Below are 26,284 nucleotides of genomic sequence, written 5' to 3'. Positions count from 1 at the left end.
CCATATGGGTTGGGAGGGGCTGGCGCTGTTCTAGTCCATTAATGGGGAGCCTGGGTTCAGAGAGGAGAAAGACATGCCTGAGGTCCAGGGGAGCCCCGAGGCTTCTGAGGGTCTGGGGAAGCCTGGCCAGCTTGGGAGTGTTTCCGCATGGTGCCCTGAGGCCTAGGGACTGGCTAGATCCTGCTGCAGGTCTCCAAGGCACCCACCCGCAGCAGGTACCAGTGACTAGGTGGGCAGAATGGGAGGATGAAGAGGAATTCCTCCATCAGGTGTGGGCTAGTAAGGTGGCCCCAACTCTGGCCTCATCACCCCTCACAAGGACACTGCTTCAGCCTGCAGGCGCCCCTTTATTTGACCCCAGACCCCCTTTTCCAATCCCCTCCTTCCTCTAGAGTCCCCTCTCGGCCCCCAGGCTCTCCATGACCCCAGGACAGGGCTTAGGCCCCTATGTCTGACCTTTGAGGGCTGCCTTGGTGGCTTAGCCCCAACCTGTGGCCTCCTTAGCCTTCACACTCTATTCCTGCCCACCCTGGCCCCAGGAGGGTGGGGTACCACACCAAGGATGAGGGCATGGGACAGGGGGAGGCACATGCACTGGCTTGTTTATTGGATGAAGTTTTAGAGACTTGGCAAGGCACAGAGTCCAGGAAGGAGGGAGGTGCCCTGGGGAGGTGGGGTGGGGGCGTGATCAGGGGGACCCAGGCCTCAGTGCTGGGCGCCAGTTTGGGGCATGCTTGCAAGCAGCTCTGAGCATCTCCCTTCAGAGGCGCTCTGTGGGAGCCTGGGAGCAAGAGCTCTTTTTTTCCCAAGAGAGTGAGGGTGGGCAATAGTGGGCAAGGGAATAGACGGGGCTGTCCTGTGGCTGGGGTAAGAGGGGTGGCAGGGGCTTGGGCAGGAACTGAAGCTCTTCATCCCATAAGGCACTAAGAAGACAGGGTCCCCACTCAGGGGCAATCCCTGGCAGGGGGTGGGGCTGACTCAAGTCCCTGAGCCCGGAGGCACCAGGTGGGTGGACTGTAGGAGGTCTCAGCTGAAGTCTCGGTTGGGCAGGAGCAGAGGGGCAACCAGCGTCCACAGGTAGAGGAGCAGCCCGGCCCAGCTGGCACAGATCTTCACCCACACGGCGGTCCATGTGCTGATCATCTTCCGGGCCTCACCGGGCCTGCAACACACACCATCCTGGTGAGCCCGACCTCGTCTCTTGACTGTGGTCCTGCACCTGACCTGATAATGGCATGCAGACCCCTGGCTTCACCTCTGGCTCTGAGTCTACAACACAACCCCCACCTCTGATGATTCTGGCACTTGGCTTTATGACCTTAGATGTAAGCCATGGTACCACCTGACCCTGGTCTCAACTCCAACCCCAAGTGTAGCCCTCAGCTATAATCTAGCAGCCCCACATCACCTCCCCAATCCATTGGGGGTGCATTCCAAGACCTCTAGTGAGTGCCTAATGAGTCCTAGACATATTTCTTCCCATATATGTTAATTTAACTCTGTTAAACTATCTTAGTTTATTTTATATGTATATGTGCTATATATGTCAGGTTAATTTATAGTAAAAGGCTAACTTTTACTATTAATATAATGGTAAATAGAAAAAAAATTAGTATCATACTGTAACAGGAGTTACATGGATGTGCTTTCTTTCCCTCAAAATATCTTATTGTACGTAATAGTTCTGAACTGTGGTTGGCACAGAGGAGAGGGAAACTCCAGGTAAGTGGAAGGACTACACTATATTGTGACCTGACTCTTAGTCCCCAACCTTGACACCCTAGAACTCTTGATCTTAGATCAGACTTTTTTTTTTTAATTTTTGTTTTCCCTTTTGTTGCCCTTCTTATTTTTTAAAAAATATTTATTTATTTCCTTTTTGTTGCCCTTGTTGTTTTTATTGTTGTAACTGATGTTGTCATTGTTGGACAGGACAGAGAGAAATGGAGAGAGATGGGGAAGACAGAGAGGGGAGAGAAAGAGAGACACCTGCAGACCTGCTTCACCGCTTGTAAAGCGACTCTCCTGCTGGTGGGGAGCCGAAGGCTCGAATCAGGATCCTCACGCCGGTCCTTGTGCTTTGCACCATCTTCGCTTAACCCACTGCGCTACTGCCTGACTTCCGCCCTTGTGGTTTTTATTGTTCCTGTAGTTATTATTGTTGTTGTTACTGATGTCATCATTGTTAGATAGGCCAGAGAGAAATAGAGAGAAGAAGAAAAGACAGAGAGGGGGAGAGAAAGACACCTGCAGACCTGCTTCACCTCCTGTGAAGCAATTCCCCTGCAGGTGGGGAGTCAAGGGCTTGAACCAGGATCCTTAAGCTAGTCCTTGCACTTCATGCTACATGCACTTAACCAGCTGCGCTACCGCCTGACTCCCTAGATCAGACTTCTAATGCTGACTCTGACCTTCCAGCCTTGTAACCCCAATCCTGACTCCTAACCCTAACGCTATGATCCCAGTCCTGATCCCTGATCTTCTTAGGCAGATCTTAGCTCCCTGACCTGCCTACTTCAAGCCTTGACTTAATGATCTGACTCAGATTTTAACCAAATGATCAAATCTGTGACTTTGCATGATCCTCCATCACAATCCTCAACCTCATCCCAACTATTCTTAGCCTTCTGGCTTTGATTCTAAGCTCCACACCTTACTCCTAACCCTCACACTATGAATTCCAAGCCTAGTTTCCTAACTCCCAATGACCACTCCTGGTGGAGAAGCCCAGTCTTCTAGGAACCGGCCCTGCCCCTCCTCCTCTGGTCCCTACTTCTGTGTGAGTGCCAGGAGCTCAGCAGACTGTGTACATGAGCATGCTAGGTTCAGTGTAAATGAGGCATGGCTGGGGCTAGCTCTGTGGAAGGTGCAGATACAGTCACCTCCTTGCCAAGTCTGGAACAGGTATGAGGGGAACCCAAGGAGGGGCTGAGGAGGGGAGGCCTGTCACCCTGCACCAGGACCCCCAGGCTCACACACCGGTACCAGTTGGTGAGTGTCATCATGATGTGCAGAGAGGCCAGCATCAGGCAGAAGTGGAAGAAGGAGTAGCTGTAGGTGACGCTCTCCTGCTCGTTGTCAAAGGCCCGCCCCTCACAGGCGGTCAGCTGCTGCTGCTGCTGCACAACCTCCAGCGTGGGCGTGCACTCCTCTGTCTGCATCAGGCTATTCACCTGCGGGTGGTCTGAAGAGCGCAGACTGTGGGAAGAGATGGGGCTGTCAGGGAGGCAGCACTGAGTAGGCAACATCGTGAGCCACAGCAGTGAGCACTGGGCACAAGAGCAAAGGGGGCCGGAGACGCAGCACCTCAAGTACCAGTGAAGTCATGGTTAGGCCCTGAGCCCAGGAATTAACAAACTGCTTTGACTTTCTATTTTTTTAAATATTTATTTATTCATTCATTCCCTTTTTGTTGCCCTTGTTGTTTTATTGTTGTGGTTATTGATGTTGTTGGATAGGGCGGAGAGAAATGGAGAGAGGGGAAGACAGAGAGGGGGAGAGAAAGACAGACACCTGCAGACCTGCTTCACCACTTGTGAAGTGATTCCTGTGCAGGTGGGGAGCCGGGGGCTCGAACCAGGATCCTTATACTGGTCCTTGCACTTTGCGCCACGTGCGCTTAACCTGCTGCGCTACTGCCCAACTCCCTTGCTTTGACTTTCAACTAACCCCTCTCTCTCTCTGTGACATTTGGCAAGTCACTTAACCTCTCTGAGCCACTGTAAAGTTTATAAAATAGGGGAAAACAGCACCTTCTTCCTAGGGCTGCTGGGAGGAGTAAATGGAGTAAGGATTAAAGCCCCTTGAACTATGTCTTTCTGGTACAGAATAAAAACAGAGCCTGAGAACTGGGTCCCAAGAGGGTCATTGCTAGTCTCTGATTGTTTGCCATTTCCATAAGCATATATTGAGTATCCAATACTGCAAAGCACTATAGCCAGTGCTTTGGTCATATGTGTGTGGGGTAGGTGTGTGTTTAATTGCCACTAGGGTTATTGCTTGGTACCTGCACAATGAATCCACAGCTTCTAGTGGCCATTTTTTTTCCTTGATTTATTTGATAGAACAGAGAAAAGTTGAAAGGGGAGGAGGAGATAAGAGGAACAGAGAGAGAGAGAGATGCCTGCAACTCTACTTTAGCACTCATGAATTTTTTTCCTGGAAGTAGAGACCAGGAACTTGAACATGGGCAGAGAACGCTTGCATGAGCTCCAACCACTGCTGCTCACAGCCTCAGACAAGTAGCTGCTTCCCCCAAGTCTCAGTTTTCTGATCTGTCAAATGGGGGGTGATCTGGGACTTTCCCAGTTGAAAAATGGAAGATAACGACAAAGAGAAGAAATGTTCGTGAACTGATAAATGTTTTTGAAAATCACCAAAACATGAAACCAGCTCAAGATGCTCCAGTCTTGGGGCCTGAAGGCAAACCTGCTTTGAGGGAAGCATCTGGGGGAAGAGAAGGGAAGGAGACAGTGTCTCCCCAAGGAGTGAAAGAAAGGTAGTGTCTCTTGGAGAAATGCTGGGCCACAGGGAAGCAATAAATAAGTCTGTCAGAGTCAGTGTAAACAATAACTATGCTAATATTATCATCCTGGGAGGCTTGCAAAACAGCCACCCAGCTGTGCAAATAAATGTTCAGGGTTATTTACAATAACAGCAAATACTTATTTGGCGCCTACTGCTTGCCAAGCCATTTTCAAAGCCTTTTACTAGTCAATTTGTCTATAACCCTTCCACAGTCCAATAGGGTAGGTACTGTTTTTAGTCTCTATTTACAGATAGAAAAACTGAGGGGCTATGTTTGACCACCATCATACTGCTAGTAAGTTACAGTGCCATCCAAAGTAAGAAAGCAGAAGTGCACTAGAGTTTGCAGTGAGTACCTCCCTAACACTTCCTCTCCACTTTTCCAAGCTTTGGGTCCAGGATTGCTCAACCATTTGTTTGGCTTTGTATGTTAACTCTCTTTTCAGTCACCAGGTTCCAGGTGTCATCAGGATGCCGGCCAGACTTCCCTGGATTGAAGACCCCACCAATGTGTCCTGGAGCTCAGCTTCCCCAGAGTCACACCCTACTAGGGAAAGAGAGAGGCAGACTGGGAGTATGGACCGACCAGTCAACGTCCATGTTCAGCGGGGAAGCAATTACAGAAGCCAGACCTTCTACCTTCTGCAACCCTCAATGACCCTGGGTCCATGCTCCCAGAGGGCTAGAGAATGGGAAAGCTATCGGGGGAGGGGGTGGGATATGGAGATTGGGCGGTGGGAATTGTGTGGAGTTGTACCCCTCCTACCCTATGGTTTTGTTAATTAATCCTTTCTTTAATAAAAAAAAATAAATAAATAAAAAAATAAATAAAAAAAAAGTTATAGTGCCATGTTCAAATGCAGGCATATGGCTCCAAAGGCCACTATGACAAACACTTTCTTAGATGTTTCCTTTGTTTTTCCACTAGTGTTCTTGCTGGGGCCTGGTATGTGCACAGCTCCAACATACCCAGAAGTAGAGAGGAAGTGAGAAAGAGAGACACCTGTCGCACCACTCTGCTCATGAAGCTTCCTCCTTGCAGGTGAGGGTTGGGGGCTACAAGCCCAATCCTCAAGCATAGCAACATACAATTTACCAGATGTGCCACAGCCCAGCCCTGCTTGATGTTCCTTTTTAAAAAGTTGCCATATGCATTTAAGTACAAGCTTCCCTGTCTCTGGTGGACTACAGGGACATTAGAGATTATCATCTTCCCTTACCTAACAAAGAAACTAGAGCTCAGAAAGGTAAAGTCACTTACCCAAGGTCACACAGCAGGTGAGCACCTTACCTGGGCTGACTGGCCCTAGACATGACTCCTTCCCTGCCCCCACAGCAGCCTGAACCCCAAATGTACTGGGCACATGGCTTCTGGTCCAGGAGGCAGAGTCCAGACCCATCTCTGTGGTTCAGTCATACTGAGCCCCCAGTGGGACTCAGTTTCCTCACCAATGCAAGGCAGAAAGTGGAAATTCAACTTGCTGGGGGCCCTGCAGCTTGATGTCTTAGTTCCTCCCCTCCTCTCCAGACCCTGGGCCCCCAGTGATCCCTCCCCAGAGACAGCCCCAACCCCATACCTGATGAAGAGTGTGCACAGGAAGAAGACGATGAGGCCCACGATACTGGGAGCATCCCACCAGTGTGTCTCATAGCCATCAGGGGCTGTCCCGTTGCTGAAGTGAGTCAGCAGGTGGGGATTACATTTCTGGTCTGAGGATGGGAGCACAGTGAGCCTCAGTTCAGGCAGGTCCGAGGATGCTCAGGTAGTCCTTAGGATGGGCAGAGCCGACCCCAATGGGCAGACAGACCAAGACCCAGTGACAGACAGAGCTTAGCAAACAAAATGTCAGAGAGACAACTGCAGGGTCACATGGGGTCTTTCCACCTCCCTGAAGGACTGTCTTGGAATGGACTGTGGCTACAAAGTCACTGTTACCCCCAGAGACTGACTGCTTGGGCTGGAACAAGGCCAAGCATACTCAAACCCAGGGCTGTACTCACCAGGGACATTTGATAGGGCCAGCCAGGTGACAAACATGGTGTAGAGTGTGATGACTGAGGCCTGCAGCAGGCCTGAGTTGGGCTGGGCATCCTGAAAAGGGCAGTCGATCAGAAAGACCAAGGGATGCCCCAACCCCACCCAGCCCACTCACACCCAACTGGAAGACCTCAGATACCCCCTCCACCCTAGGGCCATCCCACTTCTCATCCTTAGGGAAAACACAATGCCCAATCCACCCAAAGGTGGAGTCCTAATTCATTCTCTTAGCATTTCCTCCCCTGCTGAGACTCCTTCAAGGGCAGCACCTCATCACACTGAATCAAAGCTCTCCAGGTGCACCTGGTGGAGTACACACATAACCGTTTACGAAGACCCAGGTTCAAGCCCCTGGTTCCCACCTGCAGGGTGGGGACAGTCTCTCTCTCTCTCTCTCTCTCTCTCTATTTCTCTCTCTCTCTCCCTCCCTCCATCCCTCCTTCTCTGTCTTCCTTTCCCTCTCTCAATTTCTGTCTCTATCAAAAAAAGAAGAAATTGCAGTTGGGAACAGTAGAATCATTGTGCAGGCACTGAACCCCAATGATAACCCTGGTGGCAATAAAATAATATTAAATAAATAAAATAAGGGCTGGGTGGTGACACACCAGGCTGAGTGCACATGTTACAATGCACAAGGACCCAGGTTCAAGACCTTAGTTCCCAACTGCAGGGAGAAAGCTTCATCAGTGATGAAGCAAGTCTACAGGTGTCTCTCTGCCCCTCTCCCTCTCAACCTCCCCATTCTCTCTTGATTTCTGTCTCCCCAATAAATAAATATAATAATAATAAACAAACTAAATAAATAAAACCTTCCCTGGTCTACACCTGACCTTCTGCCATGCTCCTCCTTGCTGACCACACTCCAGCAACAGGGCCCTTGACTGTCCATGGAACCTGTCCATCCTCTTCCATGTCAGGGCCTCTACACATTTCCTGACCCATCTCCAAGCCCTCCCACAACTCTAGTACTAAGCAGCTCCTGTTTGGTACTCAGGACCCCAGCACAGCTCCCAGTGAAGCCGTGAAGCCGTGAAGCCCTCCCCTGGCAGCCCTACCATTTAGCTCATGTGCTCCTTTAACTTTCACACTGTACTTATTAGCCAGAATGACTTGGCCAAGTCTCCTATTGGCTATTCTTCCCTGCTCCTTCACACACACACATACACACACACACACACACACACAAACACACACATACACACATACACACACACTTAAATTATATGAATCTAGATCCTGATTAAGATCACAAGCTCTGGAGCCAGTCTGCCTGGGTTCAAGTCCCAGTGCCACCCCTTAACAGGTGTGTGACCTGAGGCAAGTTTTAACTCTCCAAGCCTTCCTTTCCTCTTCTGTAAAGTGAGGGTGATGATTTGGTGCAAGTACAAGATGCATGACAGAGTCACTATCTGTAGCAATCTTAATTATTCTCTCTTCTTCCTCCCAACTACATCCCCACATTTGGAAATGGGCCTGACACAGACCTTTGGTGGTGGGAGCGGTGAGGAACTATATCCCTAATGTAATCTTGTAAATCACAGATAAAAAAATAGTAAAGAAAGGGCCCTCATACACAGTTGGTGGTCTCAAGGGCAGTGCTAAATGAAAACTGATTCATCTGTGGTCTAGGACAGAAGAATCAGCTTCTCCAGACTTTGGTTTTCTGTTTGATCAGTTTTTGTTCTGACCAAAAGGGAGGTTTCCAAGCTCTCTACTAAAGAGCCCCAAAAGGGGCCAGGTGGTGGCACACCTGATTAAGCGCTCACATTACAGTGCGCAAGGACCCAGATACAAGCCCCTAATCCCGACCTGCAGGGGGAAAGCTTCACAAGTGGTGAAGCAAGGCTTCAGGTGTCTCTCTGTCTCTCTCCCTCCCTCCCTATCTCCTCCTCCCCTCTCAATTTCTCTCTGTCTCTATCCAATAATAAATAAATAAATAATATTGAAGAAAAAAAAAAAAAAGAGCCCCAGAGACTGCCTAAAGTTGCCTTTGTCAATGCAACAAGTGCCACCCCAGCATGCTTCACTTCAGACTGTGTCCAGAGACTTCAGGTGTGGAATGACAACCCTTCAGCTTCATCACTCGGGTGAGACATTTCCTTTCATAGGATTCTCTAATTCCATCTCAGGTGGTTCACTTTCTAACAAAGTCCCAAAACCTACATATAGACCAGGTCCCATGAGACAGAGCATATGTTCACACGTATCCATAAAATATATACCTGAAAGCAAAAGTACATAATAGCCTGCAGTAAGTAGCCCCCAACACTTCATCTACACTATTTCAGCCTTTAGGTTCATAATTGTTCAACAATTTCTTTGGCTTTGTATGTTAACTCTCTTTTCAGCCACCAGGTTCCAGATGCCAGCATCATGTCGACCAGAATTCCCTGGACAAATGACCCCACCAATGTGTCCTGGGGCTCCACTACCCCAGAGACCCACCCTACTAGGGAAAGAGAGAGGCAGACTAGGAGTATGGACCGACCAGTCAACGTCCATGTTCAGCGGGGAAGCAATTACAGAAGCCAGACCTTCCACCTTCTGCATCCCACAATGACCTTGGGTCCATGCTCCCAGAGGGATAAAGAATGGGAAAGTTATCAGGGGAGGGGATGGGATACGGAGATCTGGTGGTGGGAATTGTGTGGAGTTGTACCCCTCCTAGCCTACAGTTTTTGTTAATGTCTCCTTTTTTAAATAAAAAAAAAGTTGCCTTTGAAGCCCCCATGGGCTGAGATCCAAAATGTGGAGACCTACAGGACTCAGAAGCTTTTCTTTCTAGAAATCAAACAATGCCCCAGAGCCCTCAGCCATTATCCCAGGTGTCCATGGACTGCAAACTCAGAATCACACCTTCCACCACCATTTGTTGAGGTATTGAAGAACTGATTAGTCAGCGACACTCCTTAATGTCTACATAAGAGTGTTTTGTGTCAAGAAAAAAATAATGCATGGAAACAACAGTGACATTAAGAGTGCTAACTTCTTCTTCTAGCATTTGCCCTCCTTCCGTAGCCAGTCAACAGCATCAGGTTGAGCCTGATGTAAAGTTTCAAGACCTCCTTTGAATCTGGAAAGGTGGCAATCATTGACTATGTGGGTCATAGTCTGTCTGTAACCGCAGGGGCAGTTCGGGTCGTCTCTGGCTCCCCAGCGATGGAACATAGCGGTGCACTGGCCATGGCCTACAACAGGCAGTGTCTGGTGGCCAAGCCCACATGTATCAACTAGTCCTCTAGACACCAGGCACTGTGAAAATTCCTCACAAACATTCTGAGCCCATGTGTCTCAATAGTGGGTGTCACCCCCACTTTACTGGTGAGGGGAGAGGCAGATAGGCTAATGCTGTATTCCAAAAACACCCAGCAGGTAGCCATCAGGCCAAGGCTATACCTCAGGAGCCTGAGACACAGGCTGTAGTCTTAGCCCATATCACTGGGACTGACAGCCCTTGCCCCAGGACTCCAAGGTTCACAAAAGTGGTCCCTCACCACTGGGCCTGGCTTCAGATCAAGGAGGGACAGGCAGGCTCACCTGGACTTTAGGCAGAACGGCAACGATGGAGACGGAGACACAGAAGGTGAGGTTGAGGCTGATGAAGACCTTGCCCTCATAACAGGCCCCAGGGTGGGTGTAGTAGATGAACATCAGCGCCACAGCAGCAATAGACAGAACGTAAAAAAGGAAGGTGAAGAAGAACAGGCCTGGGGGAAGAGAAGGGAGTGAGCAGGGGGACCAGAGACACAAGGACCCCCCTCCCTACAAGGGGACTTATTAGACAGCCACCTCATCCTGTGCCTCAGTGTCCTTTCCCTGTGCATGATATCCTTGTCTCCTGAATTACTCACTTTCACCCAAGTTTTCTCTGTGTTTTTGACCCCAGTCTGAACTAAAATAATTTATTCGCTATAAATAAGGTAAGCATAAAAACCAACACAATGTGGTATATCGCACCAAAATAAAAGACTGGGGGGGGGGTTCAGGTCCTGGAACATGATGGCAGAGGGGGACCTAGTGGGGGTTAAATTGTAAAGTGGAAAACTGAGAAATGTGAGACATGTACAAACTATTGTATTTTACTGTAAACCATTAATCCCCCAATAAAGAAATTAAAATAAAATTTAAAAAAGAATAGGGAAGCTTCCAGTGGAAGGGATGGAATATGGAACTCTGGTGGTGAGAACTGTATTCCTCTTTTCCCACAACCTTGTCAACCATTATTAAATCACTAATAATAATCAACCAACACAACACACACAAAATATTCTTAACAATAACAACAACAACAACAACAAAACATAGGGGCCAAGAGAGTGCTCACTGGGCAGGGCACATGTACCACATGGGAATGCCAAAGCACTGGGGGAAGCTCCTGTGTCTCTGTGTCTCTCTCTATCTCTCTGTCTATCTATCTATCTAAATGAAGAGTTGGCCTGGGTGAAATCATGCATGCATGCAGCCCCAGTCCCACCAAAAGGAGAAACATGGATGTGTTTTTTTTTTCCCAAAACTGTGCTTTATCCATCAGAGACCCATCAGATTCAGAGAGAGTAAGATCTAAACAAGCACCTAGAAAGCTTTTCTTCCTGTTTGCTTGTTTGTTTACCAGGGCACCACCCAGCTCTAGCTTATGATGTTGCTGGGGATTAAACTTGGACCCTGAGAACTTCAGGCATGACAGTCATTTTGCATAACCACTGTGCTCTCTCCCTTGCCCTGAACCTTTCATCTTGATGGACCCAGAAGAACAAATAGGGAGCCAAATGGGAAGTTTTTCCTCCACAAGGGTGTCCATGACCAGTGTCACTAGGGTTTGTTCTGGCTGTGTGTGACCCATCCTGCAGGATGAACTAGACCCTTCCGAGGACTCTGTGCTGCACTGATACCCCTGAGGTCACCTGAAATCAGCTGCCCTCCACCTGGACTGAGATATCCTTCAGGCTTACATCAAGCTCCGGGGAACCCTTCATCCCTCATGTCCCTGGCCCAGCCTGAAGGCTGGTGGACAGCACTGACCTGCATACCAGGCTCGGGAGTCACACTCCTCGGCCTTGCCCAGCCACCGCTGGTTCCAGGAGTGTGCAAAGTCAATGAACAGCACCAGTTGGATGAGGGTGAAGAGGAAGGATCCAGCAACACCAAAGTAGAACCAGGCTAGGAGGGAAGAGGGAGATGACAGGAGCAGGTAGTCCAAATGGGCAGCAGCTGGACTGCCTGGCCTATGCCTCCCCTCAGCCCTCCAAGATCCCAGGAACTCCCAGGTCAGGCACACTCACATGTTTATCCGTTCAGCAATCCTGAGAAGCAACGCCAGTCTCAGGAGGCCCTTGCCACAGCCAGGTATAGGGCAGGGGAAAGGTTGGCTTTCCCTCCACATTGCCCAAAGGCCATAGAGCCAAGCATCAGAGTACAGGCTCCTGCAGCCTGTACCAGGGCAGAGAGCAGCCCACCACAGCTCCTGCCTCTGGAGATCCCACCTCCCTCCCTTTAGCCCCCGTCCTTCCCCCATAAGGCTGCCTACCGTCAGAGAAGGAGCCATCAGGGATATAGAAGGCGCCCACAGTGATGCCCACAAAGATCAGGAACTTAAAGAACCAAAACCTACGGAGGTTGGGGGTGAGGGAAGGCAGCAGAGCTGAGTAGGGGGTAGGGGCTAGGAGGCCAGGCTGACCTCCAGAACCCTACCCTTAAAAAGAAGAGATATTAGAGGCGAAGAGTAACATCTTGATGGTCTGAAGAGCACAGGAAGTCTGTCTTGGCCCTAGAAAAGCCTCAAGGCGCAGAGGCGAGGACCACACTGGGTGAGACTGGTTGCTGGGGTTCTAGTCCGCACTGTGGTACAGCACTGCTATGGGGCTCAGGCCATGCTGCTGCTCTTTCTGAGCTTTACTTCCTCATCTGAGAAACAGTAGTCACCATGGGTCTCTCTGCTTCACCTTCCTGAATCTGAAGGTGGGATCTGGGGACAGGCAGAGGAGGGAGAAACCAGAGACAGGGACTCCCCAGGGTGCAGGTGGGGCCCTCCCTCACCCGTTCTGGATGGCAGCCCTGGGGTCCCGGCTGCTGCGCACGCAGATCATGAGCAGGGTGAAAAGGAAGAAAAAGGCAGCCGTGGCAAAGCACATTCGGTAGACGGCACGGTGACCCAGCACGGAGCCACAGTCAATGTGGCCTTGCAGGATGATGGAGGTCCCGGCCCCCTCCTCACATACCCAGGGAAGCTGTGAAGACAGACAGAGAGCTTGAAGGTGCTACTCCTACCATCCCCAGAGCCCAGGGTTCAAGCCCACCAAGGCCTACCAGGGGGGAGGCTCCCCCTGTGAGGGTGCTGAGTAGGGACAGGGGCTTGAGCCTCCATACCCTCTGCTGAGTGAACCCCACACCCTCAGACAGTCCCATTACACCTGCTTATCCCGTTGTTATCGTCCCACAGCAACAGGTACAGGCTGGCTATGGCAGAATGTCCCGAAGTGATCTCATTATTTACATCAGAATCACCTGATATTCTTGGGAAAAACAGAGCTACAGAGGCCCATCTGCTATAGAGTTAAAACTTTTGTTACCTGGGAGTCAGGCAGTAGCACAGCAGGTTAAGTGCACGTGGCACAAAGCGCAAGGGCCTGGCTTAAGGATCCTGGTTTGAGCCCCTGGCTCCCTACCTGCAGGGGAGTCACTTCACAGGCACAGGCGGTGAAGCAGGTCTGCAGGTGTCCATCTTTCTCTCCCCCTCACTGTCTTCCTCTCCTCTCTCCATTTCTCTCTGTCCTATCCAACAATGACAACATCAACTACAACAATAAAACAAAAAGGGCAACAAAAGAGAATAAATAAATAAATATTTGTTTTTAAAAAAAAGCTTTTGTTACCCAAGAGACAATGAAGTTCTGAATTCAGTCTCTAGCATCATATGTGCCAGAGTGATGCTCTGGTTCTCTCTCCTCCCCTCTCATCAATCAATTATTAATAAGCCTAAAAGGTGGGGTCTGAGAATCTCTATTTCTGTCAACAGCAAACTTTCCAAGGGATTCATATCTTACACCCATCACCAACTTAATGTTCTGCTGGGGCTGAGCCAGGTCATGAGATACTGCCATGAAGGAAAGTATCAGGAGCCACAAACTGGACCTGTGCACTAAGGGAGAGCTTGGCCTGCTCTGGGTTAACGTGATTTCTCAAGACCCAGGCACAATGGCTAGTGTGGGACTTCAAAGCATGAGGTCCTGTGCTTAATCCCTGGTACTGAATGTGCCAGAGTGGTGCTCTGGTTCCTTCTCTCTTCTCTCTCATATTAATTAATTGATTAATTAAAATAAAAAATATTTTCTCTGCTGACTCCAACAATACAGACTAAAATTAGAACAATACAGAGAAAAATTCAAGCATCAGCCCTGAACAAAGGCTGACACACAAACCTGTGAAGTGTTCTATATTAAAAAAAAAAAAAAAAGAAGGAAAAAAAAAACCTTGCAAGGGGAGCATGACGTATGAAAAGCAACCTTCCCCCACATGATGCTAAAGCCTTCTTCCACATGAAGAGCACCCTCGCATTGCCAGCCTTGGACCACAGAGGCACAAGAAGACTCCTGCCCCTCTTCCTGATGAGCTGGGACCCCAAGACTGGAGCTCTTGACTCCTCCTTCACCAGAGGCCAGGTCCTGCAGGGTGCTCCCCTCACCCTGCACCACCACCTGGGGGGCTGGGGGACTACTCACCTTGTGCAGCTGACTCTCCACGCCGGGACTCAGCATGATGATAGAGACCAGCACCCCCAGGAAGAGGAAGATTGTGAAGATGAGGCGGCTGATGGTGGAGTTGGGGCTGGAGGGGCAGCAGCTGCACAGGATGCAGGGGGCAGAGCCACAGAGGCAGGATGCCTGCGGGGAGGGCAGTCTGTCAGTCTTCATCTTCCCTCTCCTTCCCTGGCAACTGCCTAGTCCTGGTCTCCAAGTCTGCCCCCAGGCTATCTGCACCCCCCAACCCCCCACCCCCGCCAGCCTGCCTCAGAAATCATCCATTTAACTTCCAGGCTTCAGGAGACTACTGAGGACACTAAGTCTCCAAAAGGCTGGATCATACTGTCTCTGACTTGGGAGAGGCAGAACGGTTAAACCCAATTTAGGGACAAAGAGGTAGCTCAGTGACATAGTGCATGCTTGCCTGTGTGAGCCTAGGTCCAGTCTCTGCCACTCCTTACAAACAAGACAAAAGAAAATCAGCCTAAATAGTAGAACAAAATGTGTGTGTATGTGTGTGTTAGTGTTTGAAATCCAGAAAGACTGACCCACCATTTATGATGCTCTATTTTTTAAATTTTATTTTAATTTTTCCCCTTTTGTTGCCCTTGTTGCTTATCGTTGTTGTTATTATTGTTGTTATTGCTGTCGTTGTTGGATAGGACAGAGAGAAATGGAGAGAGGAGGGGAAGATAGAGAGGAGGAGAGAAAGACAGACACCTCCAGACCTGCTTCACCGCCTGTGAAGCGACTCCCCTGCAGGTAGGGAGCCGGGGGCTTGAACCGGATTCCTTACGCCGGCCCTTGTGCTTCATGCCATGTGCGCGTAACCCACTGTGCCACCACCCGGCTCCCAATGCTCTATTTTTTTATTAATGGTAATCATAATTATACCTTATCTGAATAACAACTGTAAGAATAAAATAGGAATTTTATGTTGTAACTCCCTTTAGTTTCCCTCTCCCCTTCCCTACAAGGCTTAATAAATTTGTATAAGAGGATAAAACCCTGGACTTAATAAGCACTGAGGTTTCAGATTCAAGCCCTGCATGTGCCAGAGTGATGCTCTGGTTCTCTTTCTCTTAATAAATAAATTATATATATATATATATATATATATATATGTATGTATAAATTACATGTGTATATATGTTCTGATAGGCTTTACATTTTATTTCTATTTGTCTGCCTCCCATTTCTAACATGTAAGCTCCAACAAGGTAGAAACTGGACTGATTTATTTACTGCTGTATTCCCAGAAATGGGAAAAATGCATGGCATAATCAGGATTTCAGTGGTTACCTGCTGTACAAATGCAACACATTTGGCACACTACAGACACACGCCAAAATCTCCAGAGACAGCAGGTGCCTGCAGCATCTATCAGAATAATGCAAGGACACAATGTGCGTGGCTGTGACCTCTGACCCTAGAGCTGTACCATTCTGAGACAGCAAGAGCAGTCTAACCCTTTTCCCCTCCAGGTTCCTTCACCCAAGCTGGTACCTGTCCCTTCCCTCCCCAGCACCAGCTGAAATCACCTGGGAACTGGTGATGCCACACCATTCCTCATTGGTAACCCCAAAGGAGAGGTCCCTCAACTCTAGATATAGCTGGTAAACTGTTTACTTACACACAGACACACACACACACACATATATACACCATTTAACCTAACTCCTCACTCAGGTATTTGTCTAAAGAGGGAGTCGGGCGGTAGCGCAGCTGGTTAAGTGCACGTGGTACAAAGCTCAAGGACCAGGACCGACATAAGGATCCCGGTTTCAGCCCCGGTCTCCCCACCTGCAGGGGAGTCGCTTCATAGGAGGTGAAGCAGGTCTGCAGGTGTCTTTCTCTTTCCCTCCTCTTTCCATTTCTCTCTGTCCTATCCAATAATGACAACTTCAATAACTACAACAACAAAACAACAAGGGCAACAAAAGGAAGCAGATAAATAAAATTAAAAAAAAAAAAAGAGTCTAAAGAACAGGAAAGACACAGGCTCCACCCTCCTAGAGCTTCCAAGGGCAGGAAAAACACCCAATAAACCATCAAACAGGTTGCTGTAGAGCTGCCCTGGGAGAGACTGACGGGAACTTAGTTTGAGTTAGGGCTGGCCAGTTTAAGTAGTAGTGACTAAATTTAAACTACAAGCTACAGGAGGGGAGGAAAGAGTGTTCCCAACAGAGGGAACAGGGCCACTCTGGGGAATCTCTGGGGCAGCTCTCAAGCACTGGAAGAATTAAAAGAAGGGCCTTGTGGCCAAAGCTTCATGAGCAGGTAGTGAACAACTGAGTGTTCGCGTCAGTCAGCCAGGACCTGGTAACACATACAGGACCAGTAAGCATCCACTGGGAGACTGAAAGGCGGGAGGGACTGGAACAGCCTCACAATGGAAGATCAGCTTTGTGGTGAGCAGGCTGAAAGGGGGGCCCTACTTTCCTGAGAGGCAACTCCACTTTCTGGTCTGGCCACAAAGCACACAGCACACTCTGCTGGAAATGCAGTTGGCATCCCATTTGCCCCACTCTGCCCCCAAATTGAAAATATCCCTCCTCTTCCTCCTCCTCCTCCTTCTCCTCCTTCTCTCTCTCTTTCTCCCTTCCTCTCTCTCCCTTTTTCAATTGCTGTTAAGGCTATCTCTGGGACTCCTTTTTTTTATTATTTGATAGGAAAGATAGAAATTCAGAGAGGAGGGGCAGATAGAGAGAGAAAGAGAGAGAGACCTGCAGCCCTGCTTCACTGCTCATGGAGCTGTCCCCACCGCAGGTGGGAAGCAGGGGCATGAACCTGTATCCTCACACACGGCAATGTGTGTGTTCTCAACTGGGCGTGCCAGCACCCAGCTCCCTTACCTACCTCTCTCACTCACAAAGGCAAGTACAACATGATAGCTAGATAAAGTTTGAGAAATTCTTCCTGGTGGTCCAAATCTGAACAATTTTCCCAGCCATCGACTCCTAGTTACACCTTGCAGCCCCAGCTTACCTCCACCCCTCCTCCCTAGCCAAGGCTGCTTTATGGGGGTGAAGGGGGCTGCCGATGCCAGCAAAGTGTTTTGCAAACCTTAAAGAGCATTCTGGTTATCAGACACAGTGCACTTCTAGTTGCACTTAGGAAACCAAAATCAGAGGTTAGGAAACTTGGCAGAAGTCACACAGTAAGTGGAGAGGGGTGCTGAATTCAAGTAATAATAGTGAAAGCTACCATCAGTCTCACTGTAAATACTGTAACCTCCCATTTACAATTGAGGAAACTGAGACTCAGAGAAGTGGCATGACCGAGGTCACAGAGCAAGTAAGCAGGAGAGCCAGGAGCCAGCTCAAACATGTCACCAAAGAACCACTAACACACTGACAGCAGCCTCAGATAATTTCAAAACACCCTGGTGATGAAGATAATCCCTACACCACCAAGAGAAAGAATCAAGTAGGCCTAGCATATCCCTATTTCAGGAATTAGGTCCCCAAGTGTCCAGCTCAGAGCCTAGCTCTCACTTGTTACCCTTTACTATTTCCATTTGAGACATATGAAACTCACAAAAAGCTGCCCCATGGGGGTTGGGTGGTAGCGCATCGGTTTAGGTGCACGTGGCGCAAAGCGCAGGGACCTGCATGAGGATCCTGGTTCGAGCCCCCGGCTCCCCACCTGCAGGGGAGTTGCTTCACAGGCAGTGAAGCAGGTCTGCAGGTGTCTATCTTTCTCTCCCATCTCTGTCTTCCCCTCCTCTGTCCATTACTTTCTGTAATGTCCAACAACAACATCATCAACAACAATAATAACCTCAACAAGGCTACAACAAGAAGGGCAACAAAAGGGGGAAAAATGGTCTCCAGGAGCAGTGGATTCATGATGCAGGCACTGAGCCCCAGCAATAACCCTGGAGGGAAAAAAAAAAAAAGCTGCCCCACTGCAGTCTGGGCGCCATTTTTCTCCATTCACTCTGGTTCTTGGAGATCAAAATCTAGGTGTCCCTGATAGCTGAAATCTCAGGGTTTCCAAGAGCCTGGTGGACAGCCAGAGGCCAGATCAAAGACAAAAGCACACTTTAGCCAACGACCACCTCGCCAGCCTCCTTGGAACTGTTCAACCATTATGCCCCAGTCTCCCCCGCCCCCCGCCCCCGGGGAATCTCTCCTACAGGAACTTCCTGCAGAAATATCAGTCCAAGGGAGTAGGACAAGTACATGTGCATGCACATATGCACAGAAGCTGTCACAACAGGAAAACAATAGGAGGAAAATGGAAACAACTAAATTCCCACTATTACATTGTGGTGCTGCAGCTGGAGAGGTGGCTCTGTGGCTGTATGCAGGCCTGGCATGTCTGAGAACCTTAATTCATCCCCCTGCATGTGTCAGAGTGATATTCTGGTCCCCTCTTTCAAATTAAAGAAAACCAATCTTTTAAAAAATTACATTGTAGGACCCAGGAGATAGCATAGTGGTTATATAAAAGACTTTCATGCCTGAGGCTCTTAAGCCCCCAGTTCAAGACCCAGCACCACCATAAGCCAGAGCTGAGCAGTGCTCTGGGGAGAAAAAAAAAAAAATCACCCAAAACATTATAAAGAATAATAGGGATCTCTCTGCTTAATGGGGCAGATGTGTAGATAACACCAAATGAGTACATTTAACTGAGAATAACTTACTGTAATTTATACTTTAGTAAAGTTGATTTTATCATCTTTAAAAATTAAGTAAGAAAAATATATTTAATCAAGAAAAAGGATGTTATTCAAAAGTACAAGTGTCAAGCTTCAATGAACTTGTTAGAATCTTTTTTTTTTTTTGCCTCCAGGGTTATTGCTGGGGCTCAGTGCCTGCACTACGAATCCACAGCTCCTGGAGGCTATTTTTTCCATTTTGTTGCCCTTGTTGTACTTGTTGTAGTTGTTATTATTGTCATAGCTGTTGTTGTTGTTACATAGGACAGAGAGAAATGGAGAGAGGAGAGGAAGACAGAGAGGGAGAAAAAGATAGACACCCACAGACCTGTTTCACCGCCTGTAATGCTACTACCCTGCAGGTGGGGAGCCAGGGGCTCGAACCGGGATTCTTACACTGGCCCTTACGCTTTGTGCCATGTGCGCTTAACCTGCTACGCTACCGCCCGACTCCCTAGAATCTTAAGAAGCTACAAGCAACCGTCTACAGTCATACCACCCTGAACACGCCCGACACCCAATCTCGTAAACTAAACAGGGTCAGGCCTGGTTAGTACTTGGATGGGAGAAACTACAAGCAACCTAAGTGACCAACCTCAGAGGACGGCTAGTCCAAGCAAGGCTATAGATGCAGGAGAAAGGGAAATGGCCAGGTTGCAGAGCAGCATGGACTAATATGCATGACGCACTGTGAAAGGTCAGAGCAAACTACAGAAACCTGCATAAAGATTACAACCACCAAATTTCAAAAAAAAAAAAAAAAAAAAAAGACTACAAGCACCAGAAGCACCAAAGGGAAAGGCAGCAATGGAAAAGCACTAGAACACTGGAAGCAGCTCAACCTTCCCACCAGCCAGACTCTCAGAATAGAAAACTCCAAACTCAGGCAGACCCACAGCCTAAGGCCTTAAAGCTGCAGGACTCCTTAGCAGTCAAGCATCACCCAGACTGCAGTGGGTGTCCTTGGCTGTTCACATGCAGCCAGTGACCAAGAGTTCACCACCTCCCAGCAAGCTGAACAGCTCAGAAACCAGGTGCAGTGTGGTTTGACACAGCAAGAATAGGCTACCACTGAGTTGTTCACACTCTCTCCCTGTTATGCCTGGAGCCAGTGAGATCAGTTCTCTCCTGGGGCACTGGGTGGGTGAGAGAGGCTGAGAGCTGGAAACATGGTTTAAAACTGTTTTGTTTCCAACAAACTGACCCTTCACTTCATTATTGAAAGCAAGAATTCAAACATATTTGTGTCTCAATAATCATTATTCATAATAGTCAAGAAGAGGAAGCAAGCCTAATAGCCAGTGGCAGGGGGGAGTGGTGTGAATGTACAATGGTGCATTTTCAGCCTTAAAGAGGAGTGAACTTTTTTTCTCTTTTTTCCAGACAGAAGGTGACAGACAGACATAGAAGGAAAGACACCGCAGAACTGTTCCACTGCTAGTAAAGTTTCTCCTTGCATGGTGCTCCTGTGTGGTATCCAGGGATTCAGACCTGGATACCATACGGGAGGTTCCTTGTGGATTATAAAGTGTGCTGTGCACTCTACTGAGTGACTTATTTCCCAGCCCCCTGAAATTCTTAAACATGTTATATCATGGATGAACCCTGAGGACATTATGCTAAGTGAACTGAAAATGTAGCAAAAGGACAAATGTTGAGGGATCTAAAATAGTTGTGACTTATAGAAACAAAAGAAGGTCTGTGGTGAGTTGGGGAGTTGTGTAGTGAGTAAAGCATCAGATCCTGATTTATACAGGTCCAAAAAGGATGACGGGGACCTAGTGGGGGTTGTATTGTTATGTGGAAAACGGAGAAATGTTATGCATGTACAAACTATTGTGTTTACTGTCGAATGTAAAACATTAATTCCCCAATAAAGAAATTTTTTAAAAAAGATCCTGAGTTTTATACCCAGTATTGCATCCTCCTCTCTCATAAATAAATAATAAATAAATAAATCTTCACTCCTTGGAGTGCAAATCTTCATCAAGACAGGTTGTATTGGGGTCCAGTGGCACTCAACAACACCACTTAATTAGGAAAATCCTCTTCTATTTCCTCCTCTGTGTGTTCATCTGCAAAATGGGAATAATAACTGCCTGACTGGAGTGGCATTTAGAATGAAATGAAAGGTTCTACACAAAGTGCTCACTGCAGCTCTGGACTTGTGCCAGCAGACAGCTCTGGCCATGAGTGTTGGTCACAGAAAAGGGTGGGTATCTTGACATCACTGGCACCCTAATTTTACCCTGGGACAGTTCAGTGCTTAGGGCACCTAGTGGGGGCTATGAAGGAAGAAACCAGAACCAGAAATCGGACAGTAATTCTGACTCTGTCTTCCCTCTTTCTTTCACTGTGCTATCTTCAGTAAGAAAGCAGACATCTCTAGGCCAGTTCCCTCATCTGCAAACTGGGAGCTTGAGCAGGCCTGTCAGGTACCTTCTGGTTCTCCTGCTGTAGGATTCTATGATTCAGAGACCAACACTTGGCTCCAGAGGGAATTCCCCACCCACCTTTCCAAGATAGTAACAATAGTTCCCATTAGGATATACCAGGAACTGGACTGGGCACTTTTTAATTCTCCCAGAAAAAATAATGGGGGAGGAAGATAGGGGAGAGAGGAACAAGCCTCCTAGCAGCATCTCCCACTCTAGGTCCAGCCAGATGGACTCCTTCCCCCACCAGGAAGCAAACTCTCCCAGGTCAGAGACACAAACCAAACCTAAATCCACTGGCCAGCTCCTGAGTCCCACAATTTTGTACACATATTCATAGAAATGTTGGAAATGTTGGTCCAAAGGAGACAAGAGATCTATCTGCCACTCTCCATTCTCTCTGCAGTTAATTATTCCCAGAAAATAGCTGTGAAGTAACACACACACACACACACACACACACACACACTCACACACAGCACAAAGGAAAGCAAGAGCTGAGAAAGACTCAGCAGTCTCCAGATCCCCCTTTTCCTCTCGGCTCCTCTTTGTGTGGGGCAGAGGGGGAGGAGCTGCCTGAGTGAACCTCAGATTTAATAAGAAGGGAAGGGGAGGGGGATGGGCAAAAGGAAAAGAGAAGGGGCCTCAAACAGGGGTCTGGCTCAAGCACCTCCCCTGTTCTGGCTGCAGCACTAAAAGCGAAGCGAGCTGCCCCTCACCCCGCCCCGAAACCCGTGTGCCCAGGCGACCAGGTAGTCCCCCAAAACGTGAACCTCAGCATCCTTCAATGCCCGAATCTTCCAGCCCAGAGTCCGACCTGGTGGTTTGTGGTCCCCCACCAACCTCATTTAAGGTGGTTTAGAAAGGCGGGTAGGGGCTTCCTCCATTAAGGTTCTGGGGTCCGGAAGGGGAGCGTCTGAGTTCATTGGGCAAGAGCCAGGAGTTGGTTAGCCTAAGCCAGAGGCAGGACAGAAACGGGGACCAGAGAGGCAGAGTAGATAGACAAACACAGAAGACAATGACAGACAATGATAGATGGAAAAGTGAGTAACGGGACAAAGGCAGGCGGATAAACCAAAAGCCGACAGATAACAGACAAAAATACACATGGACAAGCTGAGGCAGGATGGCGAGATGAAAGACTGCCAGAGGGAGAAAAGGACCGGGGCGCGAGAGCCGAGGGCCCGGTGGACTTTACAAAGAGTCAGCGCGCCCGGGAGAGGCCAGGCGCACCCCAGCAGGACTCCACACGGGGCGAAGGGGGCCCGGGCGCACTCCAGCCCCGGGTCTGGACCTCAGGCGCCCCAATCCCCGGGAAGGGCGCCGGCCGGTGGCACTCACCAACTCCTCCCCCGAGACAGCCCGAGACCGGGGCACTGCTGCCCACGGCGCCCGCCCGCCCGCCCCCAGCGGGGAGCGGGGACCAGGGGGCGAAGGAGACGGGGTGCGGACCCAGAAAGACAAGTTTGGAGAAGGGAGCAAAGAGAGAAAGCAACTACTAAGAGGAAGACCAGACAAAAGTGCGGGGCTGGGAGCGGAGCGAGCGAAGCGCGGGCGGGACTCACGCAGCTGAGTAGGGAGCAGGCGCCCAGACAGGCCCCCATGGCGGCGGCGGCGGCGGCGGCGGCGGCGGCGGGCGCGCAGCGGGAGGGGGCCGCGGAGATCTGGGCGGGCAGCTGGGGAGCCCCGCTGGCCCCGCCCCTGCCGGCCCCGCCCCTGCCGGCCCCGCCCCCACCCCACCTGCCGGGGCCGCTCGACGCCTTCCGGTCGCACACAGCGCCTCCCCCGCTCACCTGGGACAGGTGCGCCAGACCTAGGACGTAGGAGACGTGCAGCCGGGAGTCAGAGATTCCCGCAGCCAAGTGAGCCGCGCAATTGAGCCTGACTCTGGCTGGGGCTCCCGTCCTAGTTCAAGGCGAGGGTTTGGAATGAGTCCAACCTGGGTTCGAAACCACAGTGTGAGCCCAAACACCTCCTAACCACGCCCGCAAAGTGCTTGGAGAGAGGTTTTGCCAATGCGTAGGGATTGAAGGATGAATGATTGGATAAAGAAATGAGTAAGGCACATCGTGAGTTTCTCTGGCTTTGCACTTTTTCAACAGTCCGCCCTTCCATCCACCTGTTCTTCAAACTCTATTGACTTAAACTCTATTGTCTTAGACCACAAATACCCCTGTTTAATAACTCATTATTCCCCCTGGGGAGCCCAGTCCGGGGCTCCCAGCTAAGGAGGTCAGAAGGAATAGGTAGGTCACATTCCTGGCAGACTTCCTGGAAGAGGTAGGTAGGAGAGACCCAGAAACAAGGGTCTGTAATTACTTCCCTTTCACCCTCCAGCTCTCTCTTCATTCACCCCTGGTCAGGATAATATTAGGGAAGAAAATCTGGGTGCCTAGCAGCTGGTCTTGGAGCCAAAGATCTAGGGCCTCATTGCACCCTTGAGTGATTCGTGGGGGCACCAGACTTGGCCATTAATTGTGCCAGGACTGTTCTGTAAACACACTCCACAGTTGCCCTCCTCCACACTTTCGCCCATACAGTACCCTTCTACTCCTCATCTCTCTCCCTCCCCTTCAAAGTCATGCACACATCCCATAATTCTCAGTAAAGAGAACCACCACCTGCACTCTCCAAACACGACCCACTTCTGTTAGGAAAAAATATTCACAGACTGGGTAGATAGCATAATGGTTATGCAAAGAGACTCTCACGCATGAGACAACAAAAGTCCCAAGTCCAATCCCCAGCTACACTATAAGCCAAAGCTGAACAGTGCTCTGGAGGAAGGAAAAAAAGAAAAAGAGAAAGAAAGAAAAAGAAAGAAAGAAAGAAAAAAAGAAAGAAAAAAGGGAAAGGGGCAGGGAGAAACCAAGACATACACACTGGAGAAACTAAGGCAATGTAGACACCCAGCATGAGTCCCCTGTTTGAGACCCTTCCAGGAGACAACTTCCAGTCCTGTCTGGCTCACTTCTGGTTGCCCCCTACCCTCCCAGGGCCCAGCACACAGTAAGGCAGTAAATGCTTGCTAGATGGATTACTGTCCAAACTATTGCCATAAATCCAATTACCTTATTCTGCTGTGATTGGCAGTCTGATCCCCAAACAGTCCCAACATGATTCCATTCTACCCAGCAATCTTCATTATCTAGAATGCCACCAAGCAGTCTGAACTGAGCTCTCATCACAGCCACCCACCCCAGGGCCAGCCCTCCTTGACATTTCTGCTCCAAGGGTCACATTTTCCACCTAACACTATGACCTGATCCAGTAGAAAATGCTCAAGCCCAAGACAAACAGCACCTGAGATGCTTACTGTTACAGACCCTTACACCCTCTGCCATCCTAGAGGCCATATGCCACCACTGCCACCCCTGAAATGGGAGTGCTAATCCCATTTAGCCTCACAGAACACTTGACTCACAAAAGAATTCTATGAAAAGAGTGAGAAAGTCCTCAAGTATATACAGACAGCACCCTCTGGTTTTAGATCAACATTTTCCAGACCAGGAGATCTAGTGCCCAGATCTAGTGCCCAGGAAGCTGGATTCATCCCCTGTGTCCTCCCACTTGGAGAAGTCAACCCACTCTGCATTTAACTTACATTATGGCCTTGTTCTGGCGACTCATCCTCTTTCAGTCTCACACTTCGCATCTGTAAAAGAGATGGTTATTTTTGTCCCAACTATCTCAGGGGACCATTGAGGAGATGAAATGAGGGAATAGATAAAAAGACATCAATCACCCCACCAATGTGTCCTGGAGCTCAGCTTCCCCAGAGACACACCTTACTAGGGAAAGAGAGAGGCTGACTGGGAGTATGGACCGACCAGTCAATGCCCATGTTCAGCGGGGAAGCAATTACAGAAGCCAGACCTTCTACCTTCTGCAACCCTCAACGACCCTGGGTCCATGCTCCCAGAGGGCTAGAGAATGGGAAAGCTATCATGGGAGGGGGTGGGTTATGGAGATTGGGTGGTGGGAATTGTGTGGAGTTGTACCCCTCCTACCTTATGTTTTTGTTCATTAATCCTTTCTTAAATAAAAAAAAAAAAAAAAGACATCAATCACTTCCTGGTATTCTAACCAGCCTGCTTGCCTTCCTCCTGGTCTTGAACCCCCTGCCAGAATCACTGCCTCTCACAACACCAGAGAGAAGAGGTGTGGTCTCCGTGAGCCGATCCTCCCAAGTCACCCTACCTCTCTAAACCTCACCATGGCTTCTCCAACCAATACCATAGGATTGATTTCCATGGAAAGAAACATGCAGGAGTTATTTTGTCCACCACCCAGACAGATGGTTGACTCTTCACATCCTAAAGAAAGCAGACTAAGGCTTCTTGGCTCTCTCCCCCTAAAGGCTCCCTAATCTTACCCCATAAAATGTCCATTTGCAAATATGCAATACAGAAAGCCCTGTCTATGTCTTCAGTGCTCCCCAGTGTCCCCAACCCATCCTTTCCCCAGCCCCTCTCACCATCCTCCCATCCATGAGGACTCAGATTCACTTTGCTGTTGAGACTCCTCTTCCTTGGGCCCGAATCTCCACACTGACCTGCACTTCCTGCTTTTGACTCATTTACAAAGAGGGCTAGAGGGCTGAAGCTACCCCTTATGAATATGCATGTGGGATAATGAGGGTTTAGGTGGGGGAGCATCTGGAGAGAGGTGTTCACCTGGGCCTCATCCACCCACACTGCCCCCAACCCAGGTTTCCTTCCCCCTCCAATGAGCAGATGGGAGTTTGGAGCAAAGGCTGCACAACACTAGCAATACCTACCACAAGAATTTGTAAGTGCTTTCAACAGGCTAAGATCATCCTCTCTAAGATGATTTCAAGATTAGGAACTATCCACCTCTATTGAATAGATAATAAAATGGA

At 49.2% G+C, this 26,284-nt stretch overlaps 1 protein-coding gene and 1 pseudogene across 2 annotated transcripts; one reads left to right on the top strand and one right to left on the bottom strand.

The window, feature by feature from the left end:
* Positions 1-582: 582 nt before the first annotated feature.
* On the bottom strand, positions 583-25,974 carry SERINC2 (serine incorporator 2). 2 transcript variants are annotated; one of them, XM_060205731.1, is made up of 11 exons: positions 25,880-25,974; positions 25,007-25,057; positions 14,281-14,442; positions 12,599-12,789; positions 12,090-12,169; positions 11,585-11,722; positions 10,103-10,272; positions 6,529-6,619; positions 6,105-6,237; positions 2,980-3,198; positions 583-1,162 (listed from the first exon to the last, which is right to left on the bottom strand). In XM_060205731.1, the coding sequence occupies exons 1-11, from the start codon at positions 25,892-25,894 to the stop codon at positions 1,027-1,029; spliced, it is 1,386 nt and encodes a 461-aa protein (XP_060061714.1). In that variant the 5' UTR covers positions 25,895-25,974; the 3' UTR covers positions 583-1,026. The 2 variants fall into 2 exon arrangements, with proteins under 2 accessions (XP_060061714.1, XP_007534228.2); XM_007534166.3 differs by lacking the exons at positions 25,007-25,057; positions 25,880-25,974 and adding an exon at positions 22,968-23,129.
* LOC132532519 (U6 spliceosomal RNA) lies at positions 13,887-14,002 on the top strand (annotated as a pseudogene).
* Positions 25,975-26,284: the final 310 nt, after the last annotated feature.

This window comes from Erinaceus europaeus, chromosome 13, assembly GCF_950295315.1.
Source record: "Erinaceus europaeus chromosome 13, mEriEur2.1, whole genome shotgun sequence".
NCBI lineage: Eukaryota > Metazoa > Chordata > Mammalia > Eulipotyphla > Erinaceidae > Erinaceus > Erinaceus europaeus.
Note: the sequence above shows the minus strand (reverse complement) of the source record. Positions and strands in the feature narration are given on the sequence as shown.